This window comes from Eutrema salsugineum, unplaced genomic scaffold (genome assembly GCF_000478725.1).
Source record: "Eutrema salsugineum unplaced genomic scaffold, Eutsalg1_0 scaffold_13, whole genome shotgun sequence".
Lineage (NCBI taxonomy): Eukaryota > Viridiplantae > Streptophyta > Magnoliopsida > Brassicales > Brassicaceae > Eutrema > Eutrema salsugineum.
Window position 1 is genome coordinate 8910860 of NW_006256885.1, and position 15727 is coordinate 8926586.

The 15727-nt window shown below is 37.8% G+C and overlaps 6 protein-coding genes across 14 annotated transcripts; 1 reads left to right on the forward strand and 5 right to left on the reverse strand.

The window, feature by feature from the left end:
• Nucleotides 1-396: 396 nt before the first annotated feature.
• LOC18023807 (putative UPF0481 protein At3g02645) lies at nt 397-1995 on the reverse strand. Its single transcript, XM_006408334.1, has one exon. The coding sequence runs from the start codon at nt 1993-1995 to the stop codon at nt 397-399; it is 1599 nt and encodes a 532-aa protein (XP_006408397.1).
• Nucleotides 1996-2693: 698 nt separating this feature from the next.
• LOC18023808 lies at nt 2694-3515 on the forward strand. Its single transcript, XM_006408335.2, has one exon. It carries the CDS (start codon nt 2775-2777, stop codon nt 3339-3341), a length of 567 nt encoding a protein of 188 aa, XP_006408398.1. The 5' UTR covers nt 2694-2774; the 3' UTR covers nt 3342-3515.
• Nucleotides 3516-3717: 202 nt separating this feature from the next.
• On the reverse strand, nt 3718-6746 carry LOC18023809 (stearoyl-[acyl-carrier-protein] 9-desaturase 5, chloroplastic). Its single transcript, XM_006408336.2, has 4 exons — nt 6445-6746; nt 5081-5585; nt 4360-4800; nt 3718-4199 (listed from the first exon to the last, which is right to left on the reverse strand). The coding sequence occupies exons 1-4, from the start codon at nt 6564-6566 to the stop codon at nt 4077-4079; spliced, it is 1191 nt and encodes a 396-aa protein (XP_006408399.1). The 5' UTR covers nt 6567-6746; the 3' UTR covers nt 3718-4076.
• A 338-nt stretch (nt 6747-7084) lies between these two features.
• Nucleotides 7085-10411, reverse strand: LOC18023810 (putative lipid phosphate phosphatase 3, chloroplastic). Of its 8 annotated transcripts, none has more exons than XM_006408338.2 (9): nt 9846-10091; nt 9165-9257; nt 8635-8856; nt 8453-8540; nt 8244-8353; nt 8075-8165; nt 7754-7942; nt 7606-7665; nt 7085-7526 (listed from the first exon to the last, which is right to left on the reverse strand). In XM_006408338.2, the coding sequence occupies exons 1-9, from the start codon at nt 9885-9887 to the stop codon at nt 7333-7335; spliced, it is 1089 nt and encodes a 362-aa protein (XP_006408401.1). In that variant the 5' UTR covers nt 9888-10091; the 3' UTR covers nt 7085-7332. The 8 variants fall into 8 exon arrangements, with proteins under 8 accessions (XP_006408401.1, XP_024015714.1, XP_024015712.1 ...); XM_024159946.1 differs by having other exon boundaries at nt 9165-9272; XM_024159944.1 differs by having other exon boundaries at nt 9731-10091.
• Nucleotides 10412-10870: 459 nt separating this feature from the next.
• Nucleotides 10871-12394, reverse strand: LOC18023811 (putative Delta(7)-sterol-C5(6)-desaturase 2). Of its 2 annotated transcripts, XM_024159950.1 has the most exons (4): nt 12082-12394; nt 11529-11834; nt 11278-11348; nt 11040-11174 (listed from the first exon to the last, which is right to left on the reverse strand). In XM_024159950.1, exons 1-4 carry the CDS (start codon nt 12305-12307, stop codon nt 11079-11081), a joined length of 699 nt encoding a protein of 232 aa, XP_024015718.1. In that variant the 5' UTR covers nt 12308-12394; the 3' UTR covers nt 11040-11078. The 2 variants fall into 2 exon arrangements, with proteins under 2 accessions (XP_006408402.1, XP_024015718.1); XM_006408339.2 differs by having other exon boundaries at nt 10871-11348.
• Nucleotides 12395-13212: 818 nt separating this feature from the next.
• On the reverse strand, nt 13213-15397 carry LOC18023812 (delta(7)-sterol-C5(6)-desaturase 1). Its single transcript, XM_006408340.2, has 3 exons — nt 15026-15397; nt 14073-14378; nt 13213-13733 (listed from the first exon to the last, which is right to left on the reverse strand). Exons 1-3 carry the CDS (start codon nt 15249-15251, stop codon nt 13417-13419), a joined length of 849 nt encoding a protein of 282 aa, XP_006408403.1. The 5' UTR covers nt 15252-15397; the 3' UTR covers nt 13213-13416.
• Nucleotides 15398-15727: the final 330 nt, after the last annotated feature.

Sequence of the window (15727 nt, forward strand, 5' to 3'; positions counted from 1 at the left end):
TGGGGATAAATTGGAAGAAATACAAAAAAGGAGGACTTTTGTTGCAAAAAGTAGATTTTTCTAATTCGGTTTAATCAAATTTTATCTAGTTTAAGAAAACTAGAATTTTTTTTTCATGGTTAAAGAATTATACATCGAGATTATAAATGTAGATAATCTAAATTAGTATCGCAATCTTGCGTCGTAGTTAAGTGATTGACATTTTTTATGATCGTAACGTATAATCACTTCACCAAAATGTTTTCGTAAAGTTAAGTTACCAAATAGAACCAAAATGTTTCCAAAACTGAACCACACTAGAAAGACATGCTACCATAAAATTCATAAATGGTTCAACATAACCCAGAATCAAATGGTAACCACAGTCACATGCGTCATCGCCAATTGGAATCTCACCTAACCGGTTCTCAGCCGAAGCAACCTCAAGTAGCTAAACACCAAAGAGAGCACTTGCAATGAAACCAACATGAGCAGTAAAACCGCCGCAAAAAACGCAAAAATCTGCCAAGAACCATAGAGATAAACCTCAACAAATCTCCCAATCTTCACTTTCCACCTTCCGGTATAATACCGGTTAACATCCTCAATAGTCTTATCCAAGAACCCAACTTTGGTCAACCTCACAGATTTGCTCATACCATTCCACATCTCCGCAGCTTCTTGATCACTCTTGAGACGGCTCACAAGAACGCCTTGTTCTCTAAGCAACCTAACGTCTTCTTCCGAATCGATGATTCCGTTTATCAGCTCTGTGTAACGAGTGAACACTAATGCTCCTGAAGTGTTCGAAGCTTCGTAAGCAACGAGGTTTCGAAGAACAGTTTCTGTGTTGATGTCTAGGTTTATTACAGGGAGGTAAAACTGACCAGAGTTTGAATCGAATGTTACCGTTGAAATGTTACCATTTATTGTTGCTTTGAATCGAACTCCTGCTTTGTAAAGATCAGAGACTGATGGAATTGTGAGTTCTTCGACGAGAGGAGGCTTCTCCATGTCGGGAATCGCAGCCGATGATGATTCTTGTCTAGTTGCTGTTGCTTCGTTTTCTTGTCGTGTGAAGAGATAATTCGCTGAGAGTTTCAGAGCGATGAATCCGGGAAGATTTGATATGATTCTCCATGGAAATCTCAAGATTGAATCCGCAGATCTAGATGCGAAAACCCTATTGAATTGAATCTTGATCTCTTGCAGAAACCTACTTGCTCTGTTTTCGCCATTGTCGTCTGCTCTGTTTTCTTCCTCTTCTTCGGCGTCTTCTGATTCGATTCTTGGAACGATCATCTGATACAAGAAATCCAAAATATGATTATAGTCTTGAAGCTGAGACTTCAAAATTTCATCATCGTCGAATTTGATAACGAGAGGTGAGAGATCTCTGCATAATCCCGTGAGAACAGAGACCAACAGATCATCAGCTGAATCCGTCGATCCAAGCTGAAACTCGAGTGTTTTCCTCAAAACAAAAAGCGGGATTTGGTTCTCCACCATCATTATATCTCTAAGAATCTCGTTGTGTCCAACTCTATTGATCAAAGCTTCCACCTTTCTGGAACTGTAAATCTTAAGAAACTGTATCAAGAATGACGAATCTACAGCCATAATCCACATCAGAGTCTCGCCGTCAAACCCGATATACTTATGATAACTAGCTCGAATCTTGGTCTCCATGGATTTTATCTTCTCTACGAGATCATGAAACCTGAAAGATTTAGTTTGATCTCGAATTTTTCTCGCGATCATTAGTTTATACCTCTCCATTTCGTGAAGCTCTGGTTTTAGACAGTGATAAGGTCCGATCGAAACTCGGTGAGGTGTGTATGAATCTGGATGGCTACACATTAATGCTTTAGGAACAGTGTAAATGCTGACTCTGACTTCTTCGAGATCGTGTTCTTCGAGCTCAACATCTAGAGATTTTTGGAGATTGATGACCCATCGAGCTTCGTCAAAGCCATGTTGCTCTGTAGATGAATCAGTTGGTTTTTTGGGCAACATGATCTTTGGTTCTAGAGTCTTGAATCGAATCTTTCGTCTTTTTCTAATATGAGAGTAACAGAAGAAAAGAAGAAACAACTTTGTTTTCTAGCAGTTATCATTGTTTCGTCTAGACTTTACTCTGTTTCAATGTACTAAAACGTTCTTTAAGTTTCATCTTCGACCTGGTCTTAAAACGGTCAGTTTCGGTTTCGGTATTATATAATATCGAAAAAGCTCAACCGGTCAAATAGACAATCGTAGTTTGAACTGGTCAACTCCAGGTTTATCATACTTTTTGCTTGGTTTTCAATTATTATTATTTTTTTTTTTGTTTATGAGTGCATTGCTTATTTTGAAAAAAAAAAAACTGAAATTGGATATGAAACAGGTCGATTTAAGAAGTAAAATGTTTGAACCAGTTAAAATTCTATTCGATTTTTTTATATCAACTGTTTGGTTTAATTGAATTGATCCGATCAAATTACCGAGGATAAAGATATCCTTGTCTCGGACAAACGTGAACTCAAAATAGCCCATTGGGCCTGCCAGTCTTGTTATCAAAAAAGAAAAGCAAAACACTAGCAGATATTCAGATCTGTAATTCTGCGAAACCAAACGGTCATATATTTGGAAAATCCGACCGTTTGAGTCTCTCTGTCTCTCTCTCTGTCTCACTTTTCTACATAAATCTAAATCGAATACACACAATCACAATTCACAAGCTATCTTCTTCTTCTACTTCTTCTTCTCCATATCGAAATATAAATCTGTGGTCAGAAAATTTCATCATCATCATTATGGGTTTAATTCCTCAACCACAAGAATCAGTTCAAGAATCTCATTACCACACCCACAAAATCTTTATCTTGTCGAACTACCTCCTCCTTGGTGCATCCGCAAGTTGCATCTTACTCACACTCTCTCTCCGTCTAATCCCTTCGCTCTGGGGTTTCTTCCTCATCCTCCTCCACGCCACCACAATCGCAGCCGCCGTCTCCGGCTGTGCAGCCGCATCCTACGGTAAGAACCGGTGGTACGCAGCACACATGATCGCTACTGTCCTCACCGCCATTTTCCAAGGATCAGTCTCTGTTCTCATCTTCACCAACACATCCAACTTCCTCGAGAGTCTTAACTCCTATGTCCGTGAAAAAGAAGCGTCTTTGATCTTGAAACTAGCTGGTGGGCTCTGTGTTTTGATCTTCTGCCTTGAGTGGATCGTTCTTGTGCTTGCCTTCTTCTTGAAGTACTATGCTTATGTCGATGGTGGTGGTAACAGAAATGGAGTTGCTATGAAGCGAACTGGTGGTAAGATACAGAGTGAAGAGACTCTCAAGGATTCGCCATGGCCGTTCCAAGTTTGAGAAATATTGTAATGATTTCGTTTAGATCGAGGGAGAGTTTTGTATCAAATGTTAGTTTGATCTGTTTTTAATGGTTATAATGTCTTTGTTAACAAGAGTATTATCATGCAGCTCAGATTCTGTACACATTCTCTAGAAATCGCAACTTTGAGCAAGCACGACAGAACAATAAAAAATCCAGACTTTTCACTTCCGTTTCATTGTTTTTACACAAACTCCCATTCTCTTAAATGAAAAAGCCCTCTATTACTAAACACTAAATGATGTTACTTGGTTTCTTCATATTATATAATCCGGAATTAATCAAAATTTGATTTTGCAAAGAAACTATAAAACATCTTTTGTATTGAATAAAAGAAAGTGTGCCAAGCAATCGAGAGAGAAAATGGTTGAGTTTTACCGACCATTTATTTACTTATGAGAGGACATTATTTAGTACTGATACAACAACAACAAAAAAAAAGATAATCAAAAACGAAAAGCAAACTTTAAAGTCTTGTTCTAGGTAACCAGACATTATCACTACGACGAACACTCAAACAGCTGTTTTTGGTCTTTGACTGATTCAAACATGAAACATAACCTAACCACATAACTTTATCTACAATGTTCCGTATAAAACAAAACAAATTCAAATGAACTTTCGTGGTCTTAGAACTGGTCCGTCATCGGTGAGATGTTGGTGAAGAACTTTATGGCTTACTTTGGATAATTTGAAACAGCAGAATTGTTTACTTAAGCCCTGATCTCTCGACCAAAAATCCAGCTGAATGGTATGTTTTTGGCTGCTTCTTTAGCTCTCCCTTGAGCTCTCTCTTCAATTCTGCGGATTCTCGCAGGTAGTCCACAGACAAAGTCCTGTAAGGCCATGATAAGAGTCAGAATTAAAGTTCAGGTCCCAGTCACACCTTCATATACACAAAACAGACCAAGCAGTCCAGCTAATATAGTATTCATGACCAAAAATCCAAAAAACTACCAACTAAAAGAAGTAGAAATTTTGATGGTGGTAATTTACCTGGGCCCTGTGTCCTTCACTAGAAAGGCCTGACAAAGTCTCAACGTTCCACCGTTCAACAAGAAACTCCAGAATATCAGCATAGTCCTTGGCAGTGTAAACGCCGAGCCTCTGGGCAACGGTTGAGAAGTGCTCAAACAGGTTATCATCTTGCCCATCATACATTAAATGAGCAGGCATTGAGATCTTTTTCTTCATCATATCAGCCAATCCCAAGATCGTGCCATCAGGGTCAATTTCAAAGAGCTTCTCCACAATCTTGGTGTAAGCAGTCTCATGGCGCTTCTCATCAGCAGCAATGGTCCCGCATATCTGCGCAAGTTTCAAATCTCCACGACCTTTCGCCAGTCTGGCAGTGTTTCCATGGGAAATGAAGGTAGCTCTTTCTTGAAAGGAAGTGTAGATGAAACCCAAGTAAGGGTTGTTTTCAGTTTTCGGATCCTAAGATGATAAGACAATCAATCATATATATGGGGAATAGGGAATACAAACTTTACACACAGAATAATTTTGTTTTTAAGTGGCACCTAAGGGGAATTACTTCAACTCTATCTTCAGAACTTGATAACATAAACTAAGCGTATTTTGCAAACAAGAGAGGTACATGGTTTATGATTGTATTTCCACCTAACCAATAATAACAGTCACTTCAAATACGATTAGCAGAGGATCAGGGTATCGAAGATCTTAAAGCAAAAAAAAAAATATCAGAGGAGCTTACCATTCCAGAACCAATCAGGTACTGAATTGTCTTTTCAATCTGCCTCATGTCTACTCGACCAGACAAATAAAGATACTTGTTAAGAAGATCTCCATGCCTGTTCTCTTCAGCAGTCCAAGCTCTCGTCCATATCGCCCAAGGAGTAGGACTTGCTCCTGTCTCATCCCTAACTCCATCCAAGGTGTTCAACATTGTCTGGTAGGTTGGAAGTGCCTCTTCTGTGATCATATCCCCAACAAGCACCACAAAATAGTCATCGGGAAGTTCCTTACACCTTTCCCTTAACTCCTTGACTTGGTCATAGAATCCTTCTGACTCAGCTTCTGGTAGAAAATCGGTCGGCTGCCACGATTTCTCAACAGGTTTTAAATAAGGCAAGAGTGTTTCATCAGCCCATCCTTCCAAGGACTTAAAGATCTCCAACTTTTGTGGTGGCATAGAATGCTTCACTTGGACATGCACCTCACGAGGAGGGATATACAGTTTCTTTCCATTCGTAACTTCCCTGCAATTAACCAAAATTCAAAAGGACTTACAGCGAGTGGTAAATAAAATAGACTAAGCAGCTATTATCCTCAATGCAACAGAAATAACAGAGATTGGAAATGCATGAATTATGATTTTCCACAATTAGCAAGTAGAATTCTTCTGAACAGAACAGAAGAAAAGTCCCAAAAATTCATAGAGATACTGTAGATAGTAACATCGACACGCATGTACGCAGTATTCCCACGAATATAAGAAAACTTACATCTGTAGAAAATTACAAAAACAAATAAATGATTTTGGTTGTATGTGAATTTGTTAAAAAAAAAAAAAAAAAAGTCTAACACAAGCAAACAAATAATTGAATAAGAAATTGATTAGCAGAGTAGTCTTATGGGTCAACAACCATGAAATGAACACAAAACAATTCATGCATGCGACACTAGAAAATTTTAAATGATGTTGTAGAAAACGAGACAAAGATTGCCCTTCGCATCATATAATACGTGAGGGAAATTTCGTTTCTCTCTGGAAGAGAAAAAAGCCCACAGATTAATCAGAAAACTGGTAAATTGGAAGAGTTTAAGAAAGAAAAAGAAGAAGCAAATTCATCATTTCACGAACCAGATACATGTGATTATTTCTCAGATTTCGACGTCCTCAAAAATACAGCTACGTGTGCTAAAAAGAGAGCAAAAAATGCGTGCTTTTTACAAAAGAATAAGAAATGAGATTGCATTGGGCAAAAAGAAAAAAAAGCTGCTGAACAGTAAACTGGATCAATCAAATCCAGAGATTTATCATTTATCATCGACACTCAATCCAAAAACCCAGATCAGAAAAGCACACGATTTAGACAATGAAGCGAGAAAACTCACGTAGTATCAGAGCGAATCGTAGAAGCCATGGAAACTCTGGAAGATCTGGATCCCCGAGCTTGAGAAGGACGATAAACGTAAGAAGAAGGGGAAACGACGATCCGATCCGAAGCCATAGCCATTTTCTCTAGTTTCTTCTCTGATAAACTCAATCGATCGAAGATGATGCAAGTGTTTAAATAACAAAAACGAATCCCAGAGAAAGAGAGAAAAAACAAAACAAGGAAGGTACTGTGACAAATGTGAAGGTTTTAACGAGAGGAGAACAAAAACTTTGGGCGTGATGATCGAGCCATTGACACTAAATGCAACCTTTTTTCCTTCTCTAGAATATCCCTCAGGTACCTTTGTATTTACATCTACGCCACTCCTTACAGATATTTTCTTTGTTTATTTGACCGGCCCATGGGCCTTTGTATTAACATCTACGCCACTCCTTACAGATGTCAAAAAAAAAAAAAATTGACGGGCCCATGGGCCTTTGATAAGCACATTGATACAATACCTTTACTAAAACGCAAGAACTGTAATCGTTTTATACGTTCTTTTCTTTATTCCACTAACTACTAGATTTCTCTTGATTATCTTCTATTATTATTTTACAATAATCAATATGCAAACAGAAGTTATAACGAAGAACTGAACAAAAATGATTATGTCTTTGTATTTAACTAAACAAATTTTGGTATCTGAACTTGTGGTTGGATTGATCCGAACTGAACCAATTTAAAGAAATTAACCTTAATCAATACCCATACCGGATTCCTTAAACGGTTAATGAAAACGACAGAAATCTACTAAAGTTGTCTAAGTTTCTAAAAAAAAGAAGAAGAGAAGGTGTGTCATAAAAGAAGCAAGCAACCAAAGCAGCTTCAGAGTATCTTCCTCTCAGCCTCTGCCAGTTTCTACATCTTCTTCTCTCCTCATACTCGGATTATCCACCAAATGTAAACCCATAAAGCCGCCGTCTTCCTCTTCACCGTTTTCACCACCCTGTGGCGGTCGCTGCGCCGCTTCTCCATTCTCGGCTGCTACCGCTCGTGCGGCCTCCAACACTTGGAAGTAAGCATATGGTCCCCAACCTGCAAAAACATTTGACCATCAGTTAACAAATACAATCTTTTTCAATAAATGGATCCGTCGATTCTTTTTCTTTTTAACCTTCGGTGTGATATGGTGGCGGAAAGAATTGAAGATAACAAAACGTAGAGATCACGAGACCTGCGATTTTAGACGATGGTATAAGTTTGAATGGTGATGTTGAACGGGAACAAGTTTAGAACTTTTCGAGTAGAGAGTGAAAACAAACCTAGCAAGCCTCCTGCAAAGACGTCTTGCCAGTGATGCCAATAGTCATCTACACGGGAAATGCCGACAAGGGCTGCGAATAGCAACGGGAGTATCACAATGCATAGCTTTGCAACGTGGCCTTTACCGTCAAAAGCTTGAATCTTTCCCGATAAGTAGAGCGACAGAAATCCCAGACCTGCAAAAGACCCTACAAAAACAAAAACCAACCCACAGCTTTACTTTGTTTGCTTCTTCTTCCTACAGTTCTGTACTATAAAGACCAAACTTTCTTTTCCGGCATAAGATGCTCATGAAAGAAGAAAAGTAGGTTGGGTCTTACATGAGGTGTGTCCGCTTGGGAAGCTTTTGTGCCCTTCCCTTATGACGTATTTATCACCATGGCATATAACATCTCCCAGTCTATCGTAAAGCTGAGAAGCAAAATCGGAATTCAAGGGGCATAACAATATCTAAAACGCAATAGTAAAAAAAAAATAATGGAAACATACAGCTTTGCCATCGGGGAAACAACGCCAGAAGAAGTCAGGGCGTGGTCGACCAACTGCGTTCTTTATTGCATCGGTAAGTACTGCTGTTACCAGAACAGAGTATAAGAGACCTGCACATCAGAAACAAAACAAAAAAGGGGCCAGCTTTAATACTTAATATGAAAAACGACATTTGAAGTAAACAGTAGTCTCTTTTCAGGAATCCTGACCTAGCACCGCATGATGAAGATCGTATACATCTCTTCTACGGAAGTAGATAACGATGAAGATTACCAATGGCAACAGCATCGCATAGACCTGTCCATCCCGATGAAAAGAACATTTTTTTTATATTTTATTTGTGAAAAATGTGTCCAGCAAATGTTAGAGTTTTACTTTACTGGAAGCTTACCGGGACTGTCCAAATCGGTACTGTGTTGCTCTTTAAAGGGTAACTGAGATCAGTCATCATATCTTTTCCGACAAAGCGATAAAATGGATGGATTATAAGTAGTACGCACTCGAGAATAACAAGTAACACGAGTATGATCCAATCATGCATGTGAGTCCTTGCAAGGGTCATTCCATGGGACCTCACAGTGTGAGCGCCTAGCTGTGCCTCTCTCATCCTGTGCTGCTTGGAGAAGTGAAATTTGCCATTAATCAACTAATCATCCCTTTTTTCTCTTGAAGTCTCGAAGCGGCCACAGTGATGCAAAAACCAAACAATCCAAGCAAGAAAGGTACGTCTAGTATGTGAAAGGCAAAGAATCGGTAGCCCTTGTGGGTGAAAATAGCAACATGGACTCAATAGAATATCTAGTTGTAGCATTATATGGAGCCCTCTACCAAAAACGGAGTTTCGAAGCAGTGTTATCCTAAATTCAAATCATCAATAACATGGACTAAACTCGCCAAAAGACAATATACAATTAAGGGTACCTCTTTACTACTAGGTTCTATGAGTGGAATGTCAGATGGTGAGACCCGATAATCAGCAGTTTCTGAAGTCTCAGGTCCCCGGTTTGTCACTGCCTAAAATCACAAATTCTTGCGGGTAATAAATTTAGTATAGGGGAAGACAGAGAATACCACCGCCCAATACTCAAGAAACAAGATTATGGGAAAACGTGCATTTCTACTCCATTGAAACATGCGAGCAATATCGATTTCCTAATGCTTATAGAAGAAGACTTCATTGGACATGCATTTTATTGAACAGCAAAAGTTTTGATTGGTTTGGTATTACAAATGCGGTTATAAGCCTTCTTCTATATTAAACACCTAATCCATCTTTATGTTTCAAGCTGGAGACTAAGGCTTATAAGAAACCCAGCAAAAGATATCACTTATCTGCAAAGAACTCAAAACACAATTGTGATCACCAAAACGAATCTGGAACCAAGGTTCACTGACTTTAAATTATCCAATTCGAAGGTTGAATTGAGACTCTTGCAAACCTAACACTCTCCAATGACATTCAAAATAAGGCTAAGTAGTAACTTCACCTAAAATTTGGAAGTGGAAGAAACCAAACGTGTTAATTTTGAAGGAACGCATCAATTTGATGTGTCAAAGCAAAACCCACCAATTTCAAACCTTTCCTGGCAAGAATGGACAAACCTGGAAAAAAACCCCAAAAATCTGAAAACGAGGAAAAGGCATCGTATCGTAAAAGTCCCAAAATTAGCTGAAGAGTGAAGAGGAACAATAAAGAGAAAATCTAGCTGTCGAAAAAGTAGAGAAGGATTAAGAATTAAGAAAGAGGAAGAAGACAGAAACAGATAAGAAAGGACATCTTAATTATTACATGAAAACCCAATTCAAATCACAGTAATTGAAGAGTTAACACAGTGACTTTCTGTGGGACAACCTAACCTAATCTACACAAGTGGGTGTGGCAATATAAATGTTTTGTATGTCTACAAAAAGACCCATGTGAAAGTATCGACCTTTATTCCCCCATGGATATGCAAAAGAAGAACCTTTGTTTTTTTAATTAGATAACGAAAATTACCAGGCTCTGCTCGATTTTTCGAGTGTAAAAAAAAAAGCGAAAAGGAGGAATTTACCTAACTCTGATTTGATTCGCCTTGTGGGTTGTTTTGAAGCTTATGAAAAAAATGTGGGTTAACAAAAAGGTGTGTTATATATTTTCATGGCGGATGAAAGAGAGGGAGAGAAAAAGCACGCGCTTTGATGCATTGATGATGAAGAAAGCTTTTGTCTGGGGTGCGATTATGTAAATTTTTGATCTGTATAATTTTCTTCATTTGTTATGTATTTGAATTTTTGATTGTTATTTCTCTTTTTTTTTTTCATATTTTTCTCTTTTGGTGTTTTTTCTTGTTTTTGGAGTTCTTACCTTAACTGAAAAAGACAAACTTTGCCTCTTACATGCTACGGTTATATTTTGATCAAACTCACCTACCACCACATAAGTGAAATTAGTTTACTATTTTCTTTAAAACAATTATGAGATTGCTAATTTATTTAGAAAGAAATGTACTAAAAGTGATCACAGTACAAAATTACGGGAAATGTAATAAAAAAAAAATTCAGATTTTTACTCTAAAAGATCCAAGTTTGAAATATTATCATCAGGCAATTATAGAAGGCTCTATATTGAAAGAGATTGATCCTCCGTATACCCACAACATTTTAGCATTAAAGGATTAACAGCAAAGTCAGAAACTTTGCAGCAAATTGTGCGCAGTCACGTTTCAAATTCCAACAAAAGTGATTAGAAAAGACTTAAGAGACACGAGAAGAACAACATACAGGAAGAAAAACGTAAAACACTTTAATAAAAACATTCTCACTTTACTTTCCCCTTCAAGCACTTGTCTTCTTCTGCTAACGGAACCTTAAGGGAGCCAAACATCCAATCCATGCAAATAGTATAATGACCATAGTTATGCTTGTATGTGGTATGGTGTATGGTATGGTATCCTGCACCCATTATAGGCCAAATGTTACCATGGATGCAATCATGGATGCTCGCTGTCCAAATCCCTTCCAAAAACAAAAGACTCAAATGTGTTATGAGATGAACCGGCACTATGAACAAAGCTATCACGTGCGGTACAGCCTGAAGTATCCCATCCAACGGGTTAAATGCGAGCCCTGATGGAGAAAAACCGAAGAACGTTAAGTTACATAAACCAAGTTTAGAGACACGGACCTAATTAGAATTTGATAGACAGTTACCATATTCTTGATTTTGAAGTTAAAATGCAAGAAAACCCCCCGATAAAAGTAGCTAGGAATAAAAAAAATACACTTTTTGAGAATTGGACTATATACCAGCAAATGGAGAGAGTGTGTTTTGCTTGTTGTAAATATGGTGGGTTGCATGGAGATGCTTATAGAGAAATTTGATCTCATGAAGCTCTTTGTGAGTCCAATAAACCCCAAACTCAATCAAAGCAAGATAGAGTGCGATGTAAATCAAACAGAGGAACCAGTTGATTTGGTCAAGTGAAGAGTAACATTTGGTCCAACCACGCTCGATCATATACTCAGAGATAGCTGGAAGAAGAGTGTACCAAGGCATAGCCTTCATTGCCACATATATTTGCATAATCATAGCTTTTCTTGTAGGAATGGAATCTGAAGCAAAATGTATATTCACAAAAAATTTAAAACTTATAAGACAAATGAAAAAGAAAAAAAAAAACTCACAAGAAACAAGAAAAACTAAAATAGAAAGGAAAAAGTAGTAACAGAACTATGATCCACAGTAATTCAGTTTCAAGGTATTTATAATCTCAAATTTCATCGAGAACTCAACTTCAACCTTAGAAATGAAAATTAACAATTTGAAAAGAAGAAGAAAAAAAAAAATTGAGATAATCACCTTTGGGGACGTAAACGTTGAGTTTAAGGTAATAAATGTAGAAGCACCAGAGAAAGCCGGAGATGAAGTAAAGTAGGTTTCCGGCGAGGTAATTCCGGAGCCACGTCTGGAGGAAATGTGGTAAAGGCTCCCACAGATTCGAAGGCAAAAGGTAACTGAGGACGATTCGGTTGTAAAACGTTGTCTCGTCGACGAACTGAGTAAGATACCCATAACCCGTCGCCATGTATCCGCCTTGGAAAAGTCAAACTCTGCTAATGCGTGAGAGAGAAAGAGAGAGAGAGAGCAGAGAGTCTGTGCGTAGAAATCGCCAGATGGGAAGGGCTTTGTGATGTGTGTTTAGGTTCCGTGCTATATAAGTATCTTCTTCCCAACATTAACTATAGCCTCATGTTTTTATTATGTGAAATTCTTTTTAATTTTGTCGGTTAACGATTTCATTAAAAACCCCATCTAAACTGTACAACAATAATTATGGGAAGTTAAAGCCATCGTTATTTCTTTGATTTGAGAGTGCAAAAATTCAAATTGGATACCATTACCAACGACATTTGAAACAATCTCTTGCTGCTACAATTTTGTGTTACTCACTATTGAATGGTGATTAGCATTTAATTATAATTGTAGCTGTAAAAATTTGGATTGTAAAATTTATTGTTCAGACTAAGTTAAAAACTCTCAAATAGTTGAGAGCAGTAAAATTGGACAAGCAAACAGAAACTCAAAGTAGATTTTAACTGAAAGTCATAAGACGATCAAGCTGGACCTAGTTTTTACGATCGAGTTGAGCCTTAAAACACCTACTTGAAGTAATGATTTGAAATAGATCTAAAAGGCCTAAACGACGGTCCTTTTAACCACTTCCATAGCTTTTTGAGGATTTTGAAATCTGTTTTGAAGCTTTCAGTGTACAGGTTTGCATTGTATCCTTTCCATCTTTCCTGATCCTAGAAGGATGACGTATGATACTGGTCACATGCTTGTAAATTGTTTAACAAGAAAGAACAAGTCATTAGTTATGCTAGGTCTAGCGCAAGCCGTTCGATCATTATGATATTTTAGCTCATTCTAAACCGTATAAGAACAGATAGGCCCGCACCGTATTAGGTGGTGAAGAAAAGTCGCAAAACCTTTGTTTCAAGATTTACCGTTTTATAAAACCCGACTCTTGCAAAGAATAAAAGATTTACCTGAATTAAACTAGACAGCAAATGTGCAGTCAGTGTTTCTAAACAACATAATTGGAAAGGTTGAGAGAAACACATGAAGATGAAAAAAAAGGAAAAAAAAAGGTTGAAACTCTGAACAAGCAAGCAAAACCCAAATGGGTATTTTTCAGTCTGCTTTCTTGGAGCTATCTTTGTTGTCATCTTCTTCTTCTAAGAGAGGGTCCCTAAGAGAGCCAAACATCCAGTCCATCCATATGGTATAGTGACCATAATTATGCTTGTATGTGGTGTGGTGTATGGTATGGTACCCTGCACCCATAACTGGCCAGATGTTACCGTGGATGCAGTCATGGATGTTTGCTGTCCATATGGCTTCCATGAACAAAAGACCTAAATGGGTTGTGAAATGGATTGGCACTATAAACAGAGCTATCACATGCGGTATAGCCTGAAGTATCCCGTCTAGTGGGTGAAACGCAAGCCCTGAAAACCAAAGCGTAAGGAAGTTAAGAGTTCATATCCGATGCCACATTCTGGAGTACCACAAGATACGATCTTGGGAAGTAGATAAAAGGGACTTCTCGAGGTTCCCAATCAGCACGAGACCAGAAGAGAAACAAAGATCTAAACTCTGGCTAATGCATAAGTCTCTTTGGCATATAATTCTAGCTCTTCCTAGCTACTTTGTACATGGGAAATGCAAATACGAAGTTCAAATTTGATTTGGGTTATAATAAGACGCTCACAAAATCTTTAAGGGTAAGAACCTGAATGCTACCAATCTTTGACATGAATTAAGTATAAGAAACTGAATACACTCACCAGCAAACGGAGAAAGGGTATTCTGCTTGTTGTAGATATGATGGGTCGCATGGAGATACTTATATAGAGGCTTAATGTCATGAAGCTCTCTGTGCATCCAATAAATCCCAAACTCAACTAAAACAAGATATGTGGCGATGGAAACAAAATAGAGGATCCAGCTGAATTCGCCTATTCTAGAGTAACATTTGGTCCAACCACTTTCAATCATACTCTCGGAGACAGTTGGAAGAAGAGTGTAAAAAGGCATAGCCTTCATCGCCACATATATTTGCAAAAGCATAGCCTTTCTCGTAGGAATGGCATCTGAAGACAAATTTTATCAAAGAAAAAATAAAATTCAAACCCAAGACAAAGGAGTAGACTTTCTAGAAGATTAGAAGGAATGACTTACAAAAATTCTTATAGAAACACTGCTATATCCTTCTCCAGGGAAAAAACTCAGAGAAGAAGCAAAATACATATTCCTAATATCGAATGAAGTCAAGATCCAACTTAAACAATCACTGCAGCTACCAATTTAGTTAATGTGAAGTATAACGTACAACATTCAACTTTAAAGATATGAAACTTGTCACTGGTAGCCAAGAACTTATAGTAGTGTAATCTTTTTTTTGGTCAAAGGAGAGTTTTACAATCAAGCAGCATATATAACGCAAGCACAAAGCTATGATCCACGTAGTCCATCAATTTCAAGGTAAATACAATTGAGTTTGACTCTCATCCATATATTCATAGAAGTCAAACTGAAAAATTAGTTATTGAGGTTGTTTTCATAACTAAGAAATTGAACTACCAAACCAAAGCCATATAAAATTGAAAACCGACGAGAACCAATCAGACGATAGCAGCATCGAAGCGATCACTAAACTTCAAACATAAAACAAATTGAAAGTCGATGAATCGAGATCATCACATTTTTGTAGAGAAAAAAAAAAACAAGTTGAAATCACCTTTGGGAAGGTAGACGTTGAGTTTAAGGTAATAGATGTAGAAGCACCAGAGAAAGCCGGAGATGAAGTAGAGTAAGGTTCCGGCGAGGTAATTCCGGAGCCATGTCTGGAAAAAATGAGGTAATGGATCCCACAGATTCGACGGCAACAGGTGACTCAGAACAATGCGATTGTAAAACGATGTCTCGTCGACAAACTGCATCAGATACGAATGATCCACCGCCATGTAATCCGCCGCCGCAACAAAACACCGAGAAGACTCGCCGGAATGATTTTTTTTACTTGAAATGGAACGAGTCAGGTGTACTAATGATTGCCACTCAGCGAGATTGACAAAGTTGATCGATCTCTCTCACTCGCTCACATCTTCGTTGGCCCACTTTGATTTCATCGAAACAGCTGTATTTCTTCCCAATATTTTGTTTATATTTACAAATCAAACCTTTTACTTCTGTGCATTGATAATACACCCAGATCACAGGGTTTACAAATTAAAATTATAGACGAAGAGGGAAAATTATGAATTATTCAAGATTTTGTACTAAAACACTTTTTGACAAAGTCTCTGGCTGTTACTGGATTTTGGAGCTTTCTTAATTGGTCTAAAATTTTCTGTGGGAGGTTGTAAAAGAAAAAAAGGTATGTGTGTGTAATAAAAAACAATATTGGGGTGAAAACTGTAAAATATTAAAAGAAAGGGAG